This window comes from Stenella coeruleoalba (genome assembly GCF_951394435.1).
Source record: "Stenella coeruleoalba genome assembly, chromosome: 2".
NCBI classification, from domain to species: Eukaryota; Metazoa; Chordata; class Mammalia; order Artiodactyla; family Delphinidae; genus Stenella; species Stenella coeruleoalba.
Window position 1 is genome coordinate 26556890 of NC_137147.1, and position 19366 is coordinate 26576255.

Genomic DNA, 19366 nt, shown 5'->3' on the forward strand with positions numbered 1-19366 from the left:
CAGAGATTTTTACATTAAGAGCTACTAGAAGTTTACTCTCACAGAAGAGCCAAGTAGATGTAGAAAAGAAATGTTTAATTTTTTTTTAATCTAATAAGGTTTTTGCAGTTGGAGTCATATTTCCCACACTCCCTCCTCAAAAAGTCTGCAATAATTCTAAGAGCCCCTGGCCCTTACCACACCAGATCCATTGGGAAGCCTACTGTCAGGCCACCAAAAGGCAATTAAATCAAGACCAATCATTCATTCAACAAACATTTCCCGGACATCCTTCAATAGCAAAAAACGCTGCTATGCACAGAAGGCGCAAAAACAAGGGAGACACTGTTGCTGTCTTCAAGGAGCTTCCAGTCCAGTGGGGGAGACAGACACGTAAACAGGAACTAAAGGACATGCAGGCGTCGCTGGAGACTGAACAGAGTGCTGGGGTCGAGGTGGCTAACTCTGATGGGAAGACTTAGGGAAAACGTCACCGAAGAAGTGATACTTGACTTTATCTTGAAAAGATGTCAGTTATCTTTTAGGTAAAGTAACATGAGAAAGATATTTCAGGCACAGGATAAAGCAGGTGCAAAGGCAAAGGGTTAGGAAAAGAGATGATAAAAGGTTTGGTTCGGCAGAAACAGGGTGAGAGTGGAAGGGGAGACACAATGACTACTAAGAATTCAAGACGATAAGCTCAGTGACTACCGGTAGGAAGAGAACATAATGGAACAAGTACAGAACAGCAGGAGAGAGGAGACGCAACAGGGCACTTTGTTAGGCAAGCGTTCCTGGAGGAGACGTCAAGCTGAGTCTCAGAATATAAAGAGGAGTGTGTAGGGCAGACAGGGGCAGAGTCTAGCTGGACTGCAGGACCTACAGAGAGGCACAAAGGCATGGAGTCCTCAGTGGCACCACTGGATTCTAAGGTGTAGGAGGGGAAATGGAATTCTAGAAAAGTCAGCTGGGGTCAGATCCTTGGAAGCTCTGAAGTCCTATCAAGTATCTATTTACAAGTTAAGTCTAGGGAGCCATTTAAGGGTTTTAGAAGACATGAACATATTTGCATTTTAAGAAGATATACACATATCATAACCTCTTCTTTGCCTGTATAATTTTAGGTCCTGGTTTATCTACCATCTTCTATTCAGAGTCTCAACACTTCCCTTTGTTTAGTGCCCCTCAAGTACAAGCTGTTATGATAATCGATTAAAGAGATCAAGAATTATAATGTCTAATTATAAAAATAATAAAAAAAAACTTTTTATGGAGTACAAATAGTGCTTTGCGTACGTCATCTCATTTGCCCTTCAAGGTACACTTAGAAGGTAGGAACCATCATTACTGCCATTTTATAGTTGAGGAAACAGGATTAGAGTAACTTGCTGAAAATCAGAAAACTAATAAGGGGTACAAATGGGTCTCAAACTAAGTCTGTCAGGCTCTACAGCCCATGTTCTTTACTTCTCTGTTAACGCTGTCTCCTACTGTATTCCTTTAATTATCCCCCCATCAATGACCCTACTGTGTTTTACTAACACAGCCTGCCACCTGCTGAAAGCCTGTGTGACTGCACAGACATGCATACCAGCAATCACTAAGGACTCACATCCACACAGACAGCAAACGGGGGCAGGCACCCTCGGTGCTACAGTCACAACTAGCCGGTCAGTGAGCAACAGGCTTCCTGGTCCAGTAGTTGTGATCTGCTTCTTACTCCTTCTCTGTGCAAATAGGGAATTAGGGGTGGGAGAGAAGAGAAGGGGAGGAGGAAGAGGAAGGGAAGAAAGAAGGGGTGGGGGTGGGGAACCCACCAGAAAGAAGACTAAAACAAAAAGGAGGAGCCATTGGAAAATGGGAGAAAGCACATACTGGTACCAGCCAGAGCTTCTTGGAACAGTTCCCAGTCTGGCTGCCAGAGAGCTCTGGAATATATTTGTTAGAGCTGGATTCCTGTACAGTCCGTTGCAGACTTTTTCTGATTGCGCTCTGACAAAGAGACCCACACTTTAGTTACAATCCCTGCTTCCCACACCGAAAGCTAGTTAGTCCTCAGGGGACCTCCAACTAAGTTCACCACCGGCCTCTTCATACGCTACGTGAGTTTAGAAAGAAATAAAAGTCCACCACATACCTTTTACTCTTGTAGAATCACTAAGCCTCTCTACCCCAGTATCCCATCCCAATTTCCCAAGCCCCTTTTCACAAAATATGTTAAGCTTCTTGAGTCTCCTTACCAAAACAACTGCTGCGATGAGGAACAAAAGTTTTACAGGCTGTGGCAATAGCTAGTTCAGCAGAGATTATAGTCTTAATGATCAGGTCTTCTACATGGGCCATCAATGCTACAAAAGAAAAAAAACCACTGTAATGCATGGATTAGGACTGGATTCCAGAACACAATATAATTATAACAGCACATGTGCTCATTCAAAGAAGTCTCCATGTGGCAGTCTTACAAATGGGTGCTCCAGGAGAAGGCATGTCTGTGAACAGAGGGACACAGGCAAGAATGGAGGTGCTGGGGGATGTACTCAAGTGGTCTCCTATGACAAGAGATAGACACAGACTGGAAAAGGAGCCTTCCCCGTTTCTCACTCTCCTCCTCTCACCCTTCCCTTTGTGGACTGAGATAGGCCTTTCGGCACACTGCTTCCCATTCTGCTCAAGGCTCAGCGACAGTGTCCATTTTGATTCCAAGCCTTTGTACTCAAACTTGACACTGTCCATTCTCCAATTCATCAAGCAGGAATGAAAGAGATTGCCTTAGGAAAATGTGAACTCAGGGCCAATATGGAGATAGACAATTTGTTATGTAAAAAGCTGACCATATTTTAGTGAGCAGTTCGACATTCAAGAAGGATAAATTCCCTAAAAACTAAAGGAAAAAGTTGTCTTCCAAACTAGAAACAAGAGAAGGGATTTGGGGAGCCATGGTAAGTAAGCCTGTTGTTCTCCATCTTGTAAAGGGCAGGAAAAATTAACACCAAGAACAATGATCCCATCAGACATCTCAGCAACACTATTAGAATTCGAGAGAATGACTCCTGGTTAGAGATAATAGTACAGTTATACGAAGAAGAGAAGTCAAAAAGGAAAAAGCCCTGGTACTCACCAGTTGTATCTTTGCCTTCCTGTTTCAGATACCTAAGCATAGCACTCATGCTCCATTTGTTCCCATAATCCTCCACTTCCGGATCATCACAACTAAAACAAATTCATGGATCAATGTCACATATGCAACTAGGCCTGGCTCTAGAAACAAGATGTTTTACAAATAGCCTTCTTTCCTTATCGGTCTTTAGAAAAATATTCCCTTTGCTGACTTCCACTCACCCACTTTTTCTTGGTCCTTTTTGTCATATACGCTTTTGTACCAGTTTCTTCCATTGAAATGAAAATGCATATAACTTGCCTTAATGAGGTGGGTAGGGGAAAGGAAGGCAAATTCCTCCTTAACCAAACAATTATGCATCATGAACCAGTAGAAGAAATTTGTGAAAGAATGTAAACAAATTTAAGAATGGCTACAAAACATTAACACATTGAAATGCTTGGGGATACTAACCTTGTCTTTGAGGTAAATGTCACATGAGCCCACAAACCGGCCTCTAATGCCATTTTCAGACCAGAACTGAGTCTAGATGGGCTAGTAAGCTAATCTAGCGCAGCATTTTAATGAGTTAACCCTGGACAGAACTGCGCTGGCCTCTGAAGCGAGCTCCCTTCTATCTAGTGATAGACACGGCTTTTTTGGATACCTTTTGAGGTATCACCCAAGGGAGAATGCACTAGAGCAACAACAGAAGTAATGAAGTACACCACCACTACAGCAACAAAGTGGCAAACAGGGCACATTCCCAGATTGTTGGAAGGGTCTTGCAATCTGAAACCTGTATTTTACAGCTGCCCCCTTATTCTCTATCAGCACCCCGCAACCCACCAGCTGCATCTTTGCTCATCTTCCAAAGTGCAAGATATTGCATCTTCAACCAATTCCTAACACCGGTCACAGGACACGCAATGAAATCTATATAGCTTCGGCAACTATGCCATCACTTCCAGATTCCTTTCTTTTTTTCCTTGGACCTTCTAGGCACCTATTTTTAGTCTGAGTAGAAAGTAACTGTTTGGGTTTCTTTTTTATTTTTCCAGTTTCTGGCAAAATTATCAGGATGAAAGAAAACACAGCAGAAAGAATATTTCCACACAGCTGGGCTGGTACTCCGTTCCACTGAATCTTTTTCTGAGATGGCCTCATTTCTTTTTTTATTTAATTTATTCCTAACGTTTTTCCCCCCGATCATAAAAGTGTTTCTTTTAGAAAAACTTAAGAAATAACATAAAAGTACAGAGAAGAAGACAGACATCCCCCACCCAAAATCCCATCCATTATAGTTAAAGACTGTTAACATTTTAAGATATATCCTTCTAGTTTTCTTCTCTCCCACACCCCCTCGGGGGGGAAAAAACAGCTTTAGTTATCTTACATATTCAAAAAAGAAATTAAATTGCATGTACTGTGTGGTAACTTGCTTTTTCCACCTGACAATGTACAGTGATGCACATTCTTGTTTCTAATCTTGTGTATAAGTCCTTTATTTCTTAAGGTTAAGCTCCTAGAAATAGAATTACTGGGTCAAAGGGCACAAGCATTTTTGAAGCTTTTGATACATTTTGCCAAGTGCCGAAATGACCTAATTTCTTGACTTCGAAAAAGTTCCATATGCCTATAAAATTCCTACCTCTAAGTCAAGTGAGGGAACTTGACAATGAGGCAGACGAAACTCGGGAAGGAAGGCATATTTTGGTGGAGAAAGGGGACATTGTAGGTGGGCAAGCAATAGAGAAGCTGTAGCAGGTAAGCCTCAGAACTACATGAAATGACTCCAATAGCTCTAAGTTACATGGATATGAGCGTAAAGTTTTCCTCCAGTGCAACAAGTTAACTTTGCACTTCTCCAATGTCTGCCTCGGAGACCGACTTCCCTGGCTCCTGGCTCAGGCGCAGCCAGTACCTGACATAGTCTCCACTCTTCTTATTCACACTGTAATTGGTCAGGTGCATGAACTGGTTCCGAATATTCTTGGTTCCTTGGTCATATCGTACGGTGGCAAACCTGAAAGAAAAGGCACAGGTTAAATGTCAGGAACAGGGCTTCGATAAAATACAGGATCAATGAGATGTTAATGCAGGGAGGTGGCATCCTCCTCAAATGCTGAGTGCTTATTAAGTGCCAACCCCCACGCTAAGTGTTTCATGTACAATATCACATTTAATTCAATCATTAAAGCAATTCTCTGAAGGAGGTACCATTATGTCTAATTTTTAAAACAGATATGAACATTAAAATATGATCTGGAAGATTAAGTGACTTGCCCCAAATCACACTGACTCCAAAACCCACGTTCTTAACCACGAGATGCTGCTTTTTTGATACAGAACCTTAGACGGATAGGAAAGATGAAAAGTGAAAACAAAGTTATTCACAGTCAAGGAAACCGTGTATAGGATGCTATGGACGATGGGACATTAGCCTGTCAGGAAACACCTGAGTGCCTACACAGTGCCTGGTACTGAAGCATTCTATGGAAAATATTATGCGAAAAGAAAAAAAGGACAGCATAATAATATAAAGACTTAGAACTCACATCCATAGGAAAAAACAGAACTGATCTATAAAATTAAGAGAACGATAATGGCAGCATTAACAGCATACAAAGTCTAAGTCTGCAGAACAGCATAAATACGAGTGTAGAGTGGATTAATTCCTGAATTTGGAATGACGGCAGAAAGGGGGATTAAACACGGAGCCCACTGAAAACAGAGCAGCAATTTGATATCCTGGACTGTTGTCAAAAGAAGACCGAAGTATAAAATATATGTGCCTCTGAAGGAAGTAGCCGAGGAAAGAGAAAACTTTCCAGTGATGCTCAGCATCAACAAAAGTACACTCGAGGCGAACGGTTATGGTAAATATCACCCCCTGTTTACATACCACGCTAACCGTATCACCCTTCACTAAAGTGGTTTTCCCCACAGGCACAACCAAGTGTGTGAAAAAAAATCCTGGAAGGCCACAAGTTTATTTTCACATGATTTACAAATTATTTACATGTGCTTACTCAGACTATGAAGTCAACGTGAATTTTTACCACATTGAAGGGCAGCATTTAAAATTTTTCTTCTCCTCTATTTCTTCTCATTCACCCACTATCTCTGCTCCCTAATTCCCTGTACTAGAAATCTACAAGAGCCAAAGAAAGAAGAGTGGAAAAAGGAAAAATAAAAAAAACAAACCAAAAAAGAAACCCCAAAACTAAAATAAACAAACATGAGGCCAGGAAGAAGGATGTGGACAAAGAGAAAATGTTGACCAGGCATGTATGGCTAAGGGGCAAGAGTCTGATGAGCATGACGTCTATGCATGAGAAGGACCTCAGATTTTCCAGAAACTTCCGGCAGTTATCACTTAACTTCACCCATGTCACTCCGTGGTGGGTAAACCTTACCTATACATCCCAATCTTCCTTCGTCAGAGATTCTCCAATCAAGCGGGAAATAGTCATTCTCTGAATTCTTGTGAAATGCGAAGGGGGCCCAGGCAGGCCTCACAGAGGCTGCCTGCCTCAACCAGACATTACCTCACAGTGACATACCACCTGCCATCTCTCCCCCAAAATAATGATTTAGAGGGAGGGAAAAGGTTCTGCTTCAGAGAAAGAGGTTTTTCTTCTCTTTTAAATACAAGTACCTGATCTAATTTGGTCAACATGAAAAGACTGGCAAAGGCCTGGCAGTTAACTGTAAACTGGTACCCAACACATCTGTCATTCTTATCCTCCTTTTTTCAATAGGACTGCATCTCTAAAAAAAATAAATTTTCTTCTTCCTAGTCTTCCTTTTAGCTGGGACATTTATATTCTGAAACTCAGGAAGGACAAGATCATTAATGTTACATTTCTTCTAAGTATAAGAAGAAGTAAGAATTAGAGAAAACAGAAACAAAAAACTAAGCTCAGTGGAAAAGTTACCCAAAAGGGCAAAAGTGCTACACTCTTTATTTCAGTCAGCTGAACAAGGAATGCAGAAGACCATGTAGAGGAAAGGCAGGTGTATATGCTCATCTTTCCTCCTAACGCAGGAAGAGCTTATGGTTCTCACTAAAATCTGGATTAAACAAACCACATTCAGCTCTGATCACCATTTTCCAACATTTTCTTCTTATTTTCTAGATCAGAGGTCCCATTAGTCTTAGATCTGGCCTACTAATCAAGTTCTGATTAACCTACAAAGGTTGTTTTTTGTTTTTTAACTTGGCCAGCATTTAAAATTCAGACCTTCCTTCCTGAAGCCCAGTGGCAGCCAGGGCCCATGTGAGGAAGATGGTGGACAGGATGGGAAGGCAGCCCAGAGGCAGTACAAGGAGGTTATCTAAGCAGGGTGGTGCCCCACAAGGGTCAAAGTCCACACAAGGAGGGCATCTGAATGGGGTAGTGACAGGGAGGTTGGGAGACTGGCTACATACAAGGGAACTGAGTAAATAAATATGTTGAAGATAATAGAAGTCAGATTTCTCACTGTTGGAAAAAAGATAAAAAATATGGAAAGGGAAAAAGCTAGAATGAATGCTGTAGTTTTGAGCTAGAATTGGAGGTATTTGTATGAACTCCTGATTTTCAATATAGAGATACAGAAATAAATATAGATGTAAATGTGTATGTATGTGTACAGGTACGTATATCTATACACGTATTTCCTAGGTATGTCCATTGCAAGGACCTGATAGCAGAGACACCCCAGAACAATGAGCATATCCAGCACCTGGATCTGTATGTCTAAATACTATCCTCCATTAAAAGCAACCACTGCTCCTTGGAGAAAATAGTTGATTCCAGGCTGGGACAGAGAAAGAAGATGAGCCTGAAATATCTTGTGCTCAAAGAATGAGGGGACATGTGAGAAGGACACAAAAGTCAGCTTAAACGGGCTCCCATTGGCCAAATCTGGGACAATTTGAGCATCAAAATAAATCACGATAGTAAAGGATTACAACCCATTAAATAACACAGGAATCCTTAAGTCCACATTGGTGTATATAAACAAATGAATAAATGAACAGGATGGAGAGAAAACTCTTCCTGGGAGTAAAATGCCAAATAATAAAAGTAAAAGAAATGATGGAATTAGAAAATCATTATTCCACCACCATCACAGTAATAATTCATTCAGGCAAGAAACATCAATGAATATTAAAATTGTTGGGTGAAAGTGAGATGAAGAATGAGATTCTACATGGTCTCAAAGTATCTCTTCATAAGATATTTATTAATTACAGAGGGGGAAACAAAGTAAATTTACAGTGGAGAAATCTGCCAGACATTGTCTTAAGTGCTCAAACACCACTAAATAGTTATCATGTACCATCGGATCTAATGCAGTGAGAACATGGCATCACTTCTGTGACATTCTGGCCAAAAATACATAACCTCAGTCTAATTATGAAAAAATATCAGACAAACACAAATTGAGGACCATTCTACAAAATGACCGGCCTAAATCTTAAAAAATGCTAAAGTCATGAAAGTCAAGAAAAGACAGAGTAAATGTTCCAGATATAAGGAGACTGAAGAGACTTGACAACTAAATATAACATGTGATCCTGGATTTGGAGCTTTCTGTTATAAAGAACATTATCAGGACAGATGGCCAAATTTGACTGTGGTCTCTAGAGGAAAGTTAAAAGGCAGTTCTTCATACTATTTTTACAGCTTTCCCATAACTTTGAAATGGTTTCAAAATTGAAAGTTTACAAACAAAAGTTTCTCAATAAAAATCTAGATTTTTCAGCCTCCCTTAAAAAACCAGAAGATCTGGCAATACCACCTGTCTTGGTCCATTCAGGCTGCCGTAACAAAATACTATAAACTGCATAAACTGTGTAGCTTACAAATAACAGAAATTTATTTCTGTTGGCTGGAAGTCCAAGGTCAAGATGCAGGCAGACAGACAGCACCTTCCTGCTGTGTCCTCACAGGGTGGAAGGGGTAAAGAATCCCTCCAGGGCCTCTTATATTAAAGGGCACTAATCATATTCATGAGGGCTCCACCCTCATGACCTAATCACCTCCCAAAGTCCCCATTTCCTAATACCATCACCTTGGGGGTTAGGATTTCCACATATGAACTCGGGAGGTAGCATTCAGACCACAGCACTACCACATATCAATGACTTGCTGCCAATGAATAGTAAATACCCTTTAGGTGGGACATGTGATCTCTGGTTCTCCAGTCTCCACTGGGCCAAACTTTTCAGTGAATGTCCTTGTAAGCATTTAAGTTTGTGACTTGTGATTTAGATCTTCACATATCAAATTTCACCCTATTTAGGTCTGAAAGCTTCAACACAATTTCTTTATTAGAAACACCTAAAAGAGGTAATTCTCTACTAGGTAGCCCACAACCAAGTTTGCAAACACTGCTCCTAACACATACTGAAATGTACACGATGAATTAAGTCTTGAACCTGCCTCTTAATGAAATCAAGATTTAGGAAAAGCTCTCATGACAGAATTTCATAGCCTTGACCTTTAAACAAACGAAAAAACAAAAAGAACAAAGGAATGGGGGGGGGGTTCCTACTTTCTTTGTAAATCTGAAACCCTGAGCTCTATTTCACCACCTATGATGAACAGAGAACTATATGCCCTTTTTCTCTCTTTTTTTGCCACATTAAGATATATATAGATTACCTTTATTCTGACAAATTCTTAAATCAAAAACTACATTTCCTTTTTGCTTTCTAATGTTTCTTAGTGAGAATCAATACAATGATGATAATTGTCTCAAACTCTTGAATGTGTATGTGAAGGGAAGGTTTCAACGTTAGACATACGGTAGGTACCTGATAAGCACTAACCGAAACTACAGCTGAGTTGCTTGTTCAGGAACTTTACCAACATGGAACTCAAACAAGAAGGGAAGCAGAGTTAGTGGGGTCTTTGGAACTCTCTTCCCCCGTTCAAAAACGACTTTGTTCTTCTACGAATACGACACCATAGTCAGAGTTATGGAGAGTCTAGATGTAGGACAGTTAAACCGAACCCCCCAACCCCGCTTTGATAGCTACATGTTCTAACAAACATTCACTACAAATGTACAAAGTAAGGGAGGCCAACTCTCAGGAGACCCTGGCTGTGGCACATGTGTTATCTTTCAGCAGGTGTAACCATTCGGCGCCAGAAAGGCCTGGAGGATGAAGAGACAGCACCTTAGGCAGCCTTGCCAGGAGCCACTGGGTTTCATCCTGGCCTGACCCAGAAAAATCTCATGGAAGAGAACAAGAGGCCCAAGAGCCCTCTGATCTGCTGTCAGCCAGCTGCGGCCGGGAGACTGCCAAAGCGCTGCAGTGACTAGGCAGCGCCCTGCGGAGCCGTCTGGGAGGGGATTACCAGCCTGATCCCCTGGTCTTCAGAGCCAGAAATGACTCAAACTTCACAAACAGCAAGGGCCTGCCAGGGAGGGTGACAATGAGCACTGGAGAGGGGTTTCTTCCCCTTGTTGGTGTCTCTTCCCCCTCTTGCTGCTATGGCAGATTCTGGACAGTGTGCAGCCTGTGAGGTAATCTGAATTCCTTGGCAACCGGCAAGTACCTGAATTCTTTCAAAACCACAGGAATCCAGCAGAGAAAAGGTAAATATCCCTGCGGAGCCAGTGTTAATTAGCAAGGAAGGCTACTGAAGAAGTAACTGGGGGTGGGGAGGAAGGCAGAGGCATTACAAATGCTTTGGGATCTCTTCTGAATTTCCACTGAATAATATGGCTGAGTAGAAGAGAGGCGGTCCCTGACCCGGGCCTTCTCAGTGTCCCATCTTCCCAACCCACCGTGCGGATGGATCTCTCCCAGTTCTCTGGACGGGCACTTTCATTTCCCTGCAGCTGACAGTGCTACCTATCTTTGGGTCTCTAATAGCACATTTGATTTTCAACTCAATTTTGTTTTAATTTTTTTCAACTTTTAATTTTTCCTGTTTCAGTGAAAATTTGGCTATTAGCTTTGTCTCAAAAAAGGGCCTCGTCAAATCATTTAGACCACACACTGGATCCACCTAAAACTGTAAAATCCAGAACAAAGTCTTTTTGGATTCCACCTCTGTCAGGAAAAAAACCCTACACCATTTTGGTAGAGAAAAGCACCCCTCTCTGGAAACTTGAGCGCCCCCTGCTGGTGTAAAACAGTAACATACACGTGAAACTCAAAAAGTAGGAAGGGGCAAAACACTGGACTCAAACACCACTAAGACAATTTTTTAAAACGTCTCAATATTGTGCCCACGTATAAGAAAATAACGAGAGTCTTTCTACCTCCTATGTTAATAAAGCAAGGACAACTGAAATGATTAATCTAGAAAGAAACTATTTAGGGTCTTTTTCTTTAGTAAATTTAAGAAGGTAAAGAATTTACACAAAATTCTTACTTCACAGAACCGTCTTATGAAATCAACTTAATCTTTCTGTCATTAAACATGCATTCTGAGGCCCCAAACAGAAGTGATATGGGATAAGACCCTTCTTTTCTGAAGAAGGAAACCAATTGCACTGCCACCAGTTCTGTCTCTTTAGGAAAGATTATGGTTTTCCTTTTTGAGCCTCAAAGTAAAATGGTCTAGTGATCTCATCCCAAACTGATTACCTTCAGTAATGTCTATTTAAAACAAACGTGACCCAAGATTACTAGAGGCTGCAGATCTGGAGATGCTGTAGACTATTGTTGAAAGTAATGACACAGTCGAATGGCTTCTGAGGATTAAAAAGCAGGAGATGAGTGCCAAGACACACAGTGGTTAAGACACAGGGACTTAGGCACATGGAAGTTATTGTGCAGAGCAATGCACCCCTGCAGGACTGGCTAATAGCCTGTCATAATGTACTACTGTAAAGCTTTTATATTCGCCTATACTTTTAGGTAAAGTAGCCAAAACCCTGAAAATTCTTTTTCTTTTGTTTCACAGTTTAATCCAAATTTCTAAAAATTTGTTTTCCAAATTATTCTAAGAAAGAGCATCCATTTTAAAAATATATAAATATATATACTCAGTTCCTGCTGAAGGCAAGAGAAGAGTTACTCAATTCAGTGGGTTCTGACTTCCAACACACAGCCAATAGCCAAAGCACTAGCACATCTGCAGTAAGTTCTATAATAAATATTAGTATTGTTCTCATTTTGCATCTGAGCCATTGAGGCTTTAAAACAATGCCGAGTTTTACCAATAGCAAGGGCTATTAATACTGTGGGTGAAATACCTTTGGAATAATTTGCAGAACATATTGCTATGATATCCTTGAGACACAGTAAGCATAAACTTGAGGTCTTTTCCCTATTCAAGAAGTCCAGTTCAGGGCTTCCCTGGTGGCACAGTGGTTGAGAGTCCGCCTGTCGATGCGGGGGACACGGGTTTGTGCCCCGGTCCGGGAGGATCCCACATGCCGTGGAGCGGCTAGGCCCGTGAGCCATGGCCGCTGGGCCTGCGCGTCCGGAGCCTGTGCTCCGCGGCGGGAGAGGCCACAGCGGTGAGGGGCCCTCGTACCGCAAAAAAAAAAAAAAAGAAGTCCAGTTCATGGCAGGACATAATCGGTTTCCGAGAAGGGTACAGGAGACAAGCTGGTTGAGGATGAGCGGAGGGAGAAGGGTGAAGGAGCTCATGATACTCATATTCATACTCATGATACATCTCATATTACAAAATGGAAAATCCTCAGCATCTTATACATCTGAGCAGAAGTAAGAGGCCTTATTTCATCTTCTTTTTGCTCTAGATAATATGGAGACTCAGCTTTTATCTCTATACTTCAAAATATGAGAGCACATGTGTCTAAAAACACTACAGAAAACTTCTTTCCGATGAAAATCTGATTAGATTAGTAGTTTGTGCCCAGATACCTGGTTCAGCCCTTTAACTAAAAACTGAGAAATATTTTAGTTTTCTCCCTCCTCAGTTTTCAAGGAACCAGAGGCCTGAACTAGGGAGCTTCCGTGGCCTTCAGTGTTCCCAGGGTTCAAACTCAAATCTTAGTTAAGAATGTGACCACGCTTATAGATGCTGTCACTGCCACCTAGAGGTGAAGGCAAGACATAGCTCAACCAGGTAGAATCTGGTTAACTGTTCTCACCCTCTGACTCTAGTCACACGATGCATCAAAAAATTTGTCTAAAAAATAATTAAAATAATTGAAATCCGATTCTAAAAGAACAGCTGTCAGAGTACAATGATATGTCTCAAAGCACCTACACCTAAATACGTAGCCTTCTTTTATCCACGGTATTTCCCATCTTTGATGTACATTTCCTAAAATACAGAAACATATATAGGCCATGCTTTTTACAGATGCAAACCACCTCCTCAACTGCTATGCTCTATACAAAAACTATGCATAAAAAGAACTTCAGAGTTCTTTGGTAAAATAGATATATAAGTTTTGTGGGGGAAATACATATATATATATATATATATATATATATATATATATTAGCTTTGTGAGAGAAAAGAACACAAGCACACCAAAGTTATATACTTATTTTAAACAATTCAAAGGGTCTAAAAAAAACACTGTCACCTGTAAAATCCTATGGATATGGGAAATGAAAATTCAAATTATTATAAGTTGAACTTTATTTTGTAAGTCACACTACCTTAAAACTTAAGAAGTACCTCAAGAAAAACAGAAATATATATATATTATATATATATATTATATATATATATACATAAAATCACTGTAAAATATATTACAGACTTGTAGGTGAAAAAAAAAAAGCAGCTAATGTCCACCCTAGATACAAGAGGGCATGAAACAGCTCAAGCCTTCAGCTCTGGAGTCAGATCCAGGGGTTCAAATTCCCACTCCACTATCCACCTGCTGGAGACCTCAGGGGAGTGATTTCAAGTTCCCTTACGCAAAGCCTCAGTTTCCGCAACTGCAAAAATGCATGACTTTAAGGTTGTTGTGAGCGTTAAAATAAATGCTTGGTATATAACAGGTATACACATGAAAGATTTCTTTTTTTTTTCCTTTTTAGACCATTTGTGAACAACAGTGGCCCTAGGATCTTCATACCAATTGCCATTGCATGAAAATACAATGTGACCCTGGATCCCTGCTGGGAAAGGTGTGTGTTTACATACAAATGCTTGTTCATATGCGTGGATATGCAAGAGAGACTGTGAAGTGATAAGACTGATTTCTGTAATCTGAAGCCCATCTGGGGACACTCTTATTTTCCTGAGTTGAATACAACAGAAAAAACAACCTGATCTTAATACACTCTTTAATGGGTCAACTCGAATAAACACCCTCCGCTCAAGGTCTCTTACCTAGCCAGTCCTTCTTCATAGAGATAGATGACAAGAGGATCATAGGAAGTCACAAGCACATAGAGGCGCACGTCAAACTTGAAATCTGGAAAAAAAATTGGGGTACACAGGAAAAGCTAAGCTCATTTGTCTTCTGTTACAGAATGAATAGTACAATGTAACAAAGAAATATGAAAGACAGTCCTCCTCTCCCCATGAAACATACACTGCCCACACACCTTCCCTTTTGAGGATAAATAATAATTATACCATACATTGTAAATATATATATACATGCATTGTACAGTTTTCATATATATTTGTTTCTGTTATAACATATAAAGCACTTTCTTTTTTATTATGTCAAAATCAACTTCAAAATAATACCGTGAGGTAGGTAAGGAACCAGCTTCATCTCTGGAGCCACAGTTGCCAAGAATTCCACACTAGCTTAATAAAGACTTAATAGAGAAGACTATAAAAACGTTAAAAAGAAAAATTTAGTACGATCTAGCCCAATCCAGTCAAAGACCTAATCACAACTCACCATCTATGAGCAGGGGGTTGTTAATGTAACGGGAGACCAAGATGTTCTCTTCCAGGGAAATCTGGTTTGGCTGTTGAGTAAAGAGAAAAATGAAAGGTAGAAATGCAAAGGAATCCTGACTTACAATAAAGAAGCAAAGTTCTTAACCATTTAGAAATGATAATATGGAAAACTAAAACTCTAAGAAAAGGTTTCCTCTAAGCTACCCATATATTAATTGGACGTATAACACACCACTTCCATAAACACTGTGAGAATCCAATTATAATGGGAGAAAACAAAATTTACACAGCACCTCTCATGATAGAGCCTAAACAGCTTTAAAGATTTATATACATGATATTAAGTATTTACATGCCAAGAAAATAAAAGCTACTTAAAAAATAAATTAAAACTTGCTTTCTCCCAAATGTAAAGCATGTTGGATATTTTAGAATACTACCATTATTCTTACAGGAAGGCTTTCATCAAGTTGCTCAGAGAACTTACAGATCTTTCCACAATGGATCCTGGCATTTTCCCTGTGAAATGGGATGGATATTTCACTGACTCACTCCATAGTGCCTGCTATGCCACTGCAGGTAAAGAATGAACTAGATCTTTTAAATACTTTTTTCAATGAAGAAGAGCTGTCTATACAATAAATAATGATGAGTATGATGGGTATTGTATAAGGCACTGGGGATACAGTGATGAATAAAACAAACGCAATCCCTGCCCTCACAGAGCCCAATCCCTACTCGCAAAGAGTTTGATGTTTGAGTAGAGGGACAGCAAATATATAGAATTTAAAAGAACACAAGGCAGCACACCTACAAGTGCAAGATGTGAGGCTGCAGAGTGGAAAGAGATCTGGAAGAACAATTCCAAATGAGACTAAAACAGAAAAATCAGTTGTCAGTCACCACAATCCATACAGGACAAAAGAACTCCAAAAGGGAAGTGGCTATAATGATAACTGTGATGATAATAGCTATAGTGGCAACAACAGAAACACTATTAACATTTGCAGGAAAAAAATTTTAATAAATGTACTGAAGATTTGTTATGTGCCAACACTGTTCTAATCCCTCACAAGTATTATTTCATTTAATCTTCATCCAACCCATGGTAGGTATAACACCATCCAAATATTACAGATGAGGGAAGAGTCAGAGAGGGTTAGGAACCTGCTCCAAGTCCCACAGCTAGTAAGTGATAGAGCACCATTTGAACCCAGGCAGTCTGCCTCAGAAGCCTAATTCTTAAGCACTATTTGCACCTTTTCTCACAAGTTCTGACCTAAAATAACTGTCCAGACCCAAAAGTTTGCCTTTATAATAATGCATGTGCTATCCCAAGTACTACAGTTATAAAATAAGGATAATTGTGTGACCCATAACATCATACACAACCACAAGAAGCAACTCCGGGGTCAAGATAATGAGATTCCTCTCTCATTTCCCACTGCTGCCATCTCAGACTCAGAACACAACTTCACAAGCCATCTCTATGCATCATACGGACACTACAACATCACTACTGATTCATACTCTGGACTTGGTGACCCACACCATTTCCTGATCAGTTTCTCACACGTACTATCTCTATTTTGAGTCAGCTTAGTATGTAAGAACTGATGCAATCACAGTACAAAGAAGCAAGCTGCAGGTTTCCAAACCTAAAATTAAACAATTGCAGCTCTTTTTCTACTAAGTAACACCTACAGGCTACAACAGATATGTAACCACCCAACGCTACTTGGAACCAGAGACTACAATGGTAATGGTCTTCACTCTATGACACATCTAACATCCATGCCCATTTCCTCTCTTCTCTTCCTCATCATATACATTTGTCCTTTGAATTATGCAGAACATAATCTCTTACATTATTTCGGTAACTTTAGTATTTGTTCAATGGTCTATACCTCTCATTTCTATCTGCACTAGTAATTAAATTGTAAGCTCACGGAAGAAAAGAATTGTTTGAGTACAGTTTTTTTGTATAGTGTAATATACTGATAAGCAACTAACGAAATTTTTGACATCTTCAAGCCTGTCTCCTTTTCATCCATCCCCAATTAACTCATTTTAAATGATGTCAATTCTAAGCTCAAATTGCCCTCCCAAGTATGCTAAAGCAAGAATCTGAATTGTTGGGAAAGTTGGAAACCCATCCATTTTTCTAATTCAACTTTAAGATTAAAGCTCATGGTATCTGTTAAGTTATTATAAGGTAGACTGGTACAGTGGTTAAGAGGGCACGCTCTGGAATCAGCAAGACGAGTTAAAATCTTCACTTACTATGGAAGGAATAGTAACTACCTCTTAGGGTTCTCATAAAGTCTAAGTGAGATTATATTTGGAAGGTAGAGTGGTAGGCACATAGTAGATGCTCAAGAAGTATCAGTTAGTATTATTATTGCAAACTCAATAGTATCTATGTGGTTCCATTTACTGAGTTCCACAACTCAACAGCATTCCTCACGACGTGCCACACACCATTCTGCTCAGAGCAGTGCACTGATTTATAATGAAGATACATAAGAATAGGAGATGATCCCTATTCCTGAAAAGCCTTTAAGGAGTGGCAGCACCTGGCACACAACAGGGACTCCCTAAATATTTGTTGAACAATGAGAAAAATGGAGAGCACCTAAGAAAACATAAACAAATAGAAACAAGAGAGCTGTACGGAATTATATTCACAAATAGAGGAGTGAAAAGAGTGACCAAAATACTCTCCTGATACTTCAAAATCTCAGAGAAAACACTAATATTTTATTTACCATGAATAATGTGTGAGACAAGGATGACTAAATTTGACTTCCATAAATCAAATTCATACCTTAATCAGAAAACACCAGATCTTTTCCCTCCTCTATATGAATATACTAAATTGGGAAAATATGGCATTTAGTCACGGTTACTGCAGGAGCTGGAGCAAACACAACTCTGTTCCTTTATGCTGTATTTTCAGAGCTAAAAAGCACATCATTAAGAGACCACGTTCTCCAATCAGCCAAGATGCTTCCATCTGTAGGAGCTCACACTCCTCTCTCTTCAGTATTACGTAAAAGTAATCCTTCTTCTATCCTTTATCCTATTCTCATAGTGGTAAAAGTTGCTATTTGCAGATATTTTCCAAAGGTTATGACTATTAGGGGGAATTTTTAATACAAGGCCCTCTCATTCCTCACTCCAGTGGGAAGACAGGGAAAGATGTTTTTATTTGGCCCTCACACCTAACTCTGCCCTCCCTCCCCCATCCCTCACCCACTCACACTAGCTCTGCTTGCAGACCCTCCACTGGAGCACTCCCTCTCCCTCCCCCTTGAATCTAAAAGGAAAGCAGGCAGCAGCCTTGGAAAGAGTTACTTCATCCAGTTGGCTAATGGGTCACATATTCCATGGGAAAGGATCCAGGTATGGAAAAGAGGAGATGGTTAGGCCTTGTGTGTAAGGAGGGAGAGAAGAGTATTAACTGCATGGTTTGTAGGTCTGGGTAAAAGGTGATAAAATTCCAGATTTGGAGAAAAGTGGGAATATTTTGCCATTATGTCCACATGCTGCCAGCTCCCCTGGTGCTTGCTGGCATCTTCCCAGGCTTCTGTCTGGCACTTCCACCAAAGACCTCAAAGAATCAGACTCATTCCAAAGCTTCACTGAGCGGGAGGTGGCAGGCAAAGGGTCCTGCCAAGTACTTTGATCTCTGCAGGGGGTCTCTAGGGAGTCAGCCCAGGGAGATGTGGGAGGGAGAAGGAGAGCCTGCCAAGTGCATTCTCTAAAGACTTGTCACCCCCTGTATGAGACGCGCGCGGCATCCAGGGAAGAGTCAGGGCATGGGGTTCTCAGCCCCACCAAAGAAAGTTTAACTTTTCTATTCTTTATGATGTTGGTTTTAAAATAACAAATCACCAGGGCAAAAGAGCATTCCAAGAGAAAAAAGTCCCAGATGAGCTGGGAATAGATCCTATTCTTTTTGACTCATGTCTAAGAAAATAAAAAGCAAACTTGTACCACAGTTGACTTTCAATAGCAATTCCATTTGGCAGCTAAAACCCAAACCCAAACTAGTGCCGTCTATGAGATTCAAACAACACTGGAGCTCCTGGCACAAAGCTGAAGGAAAAGCTGTTGGACAGGAGCCTTCACACCAAGGTCAGAAGAGAGACAAGAAAAGAGAGATCCAAGGCTTATGAGCAGTGCCTTCTGTCACAAGAGACTCAGGGCAAAAGGCCCTCCAGAGTGACCCAGGGTCAGGTAGCAGAACTTGTAGCCTGGGCTTGGGGCTGTATAGTTACTGCCTCAGAACCAGATCCTATATTTCTTCAGCATGAAAGGTCTGGCCATCAGTATTTACTGTAGAGTTTTTAGTCCAGACTGAATTTAAGGATTTTCCCATATGAAAGACCCCTTAGAAAGTTAGTTTCTGCACATATAGGAAATAGCTCAGACCATGTGAAAAGAAAGAGAACTGGGGAATTTGGGATGGTGTACCGAC

The 19366-nt window shown here is 40.5% G+C and overlaps 1 protein-coding gene across 11 annotated transcripts in view; it reads right to left on the reverse strand.

Annotated features, from left to right (window-relative positions):
* TTLL5 (tubulin tyrosine ligase like 5) overlaps nt 1–19366 on the reverse strand; it is a 305934-nt gene that overhangs the window by 243384 nt on the left and 43184 nt on the right. For all 11 annotated transcript variants that reach the window (XM_079908860.1, XM_079908866.1, XM_079908864.1 and 8 more), the window contains 5 exons: nt 14882–14951; nt 14356–14440; nt 5001–5102; nt 3098–3189; nt 2220–2327 (listed from right to left, as the gene is read on the reverse strand). In XM_079908860.1, coding sequence (XP_079764986.1) covers nt 2220–2327; nt 3098–3189; nt 5001–5102; nt 14356–14440; nt 14882–14951 — 457 coding nt within the window. The remainder of the gene's footprint in view (nt 1–2219; nt 2328–3097; nt 3190–5000; nt 5103–14355; nt 14441–14881; nt 14952–19366) is intronic.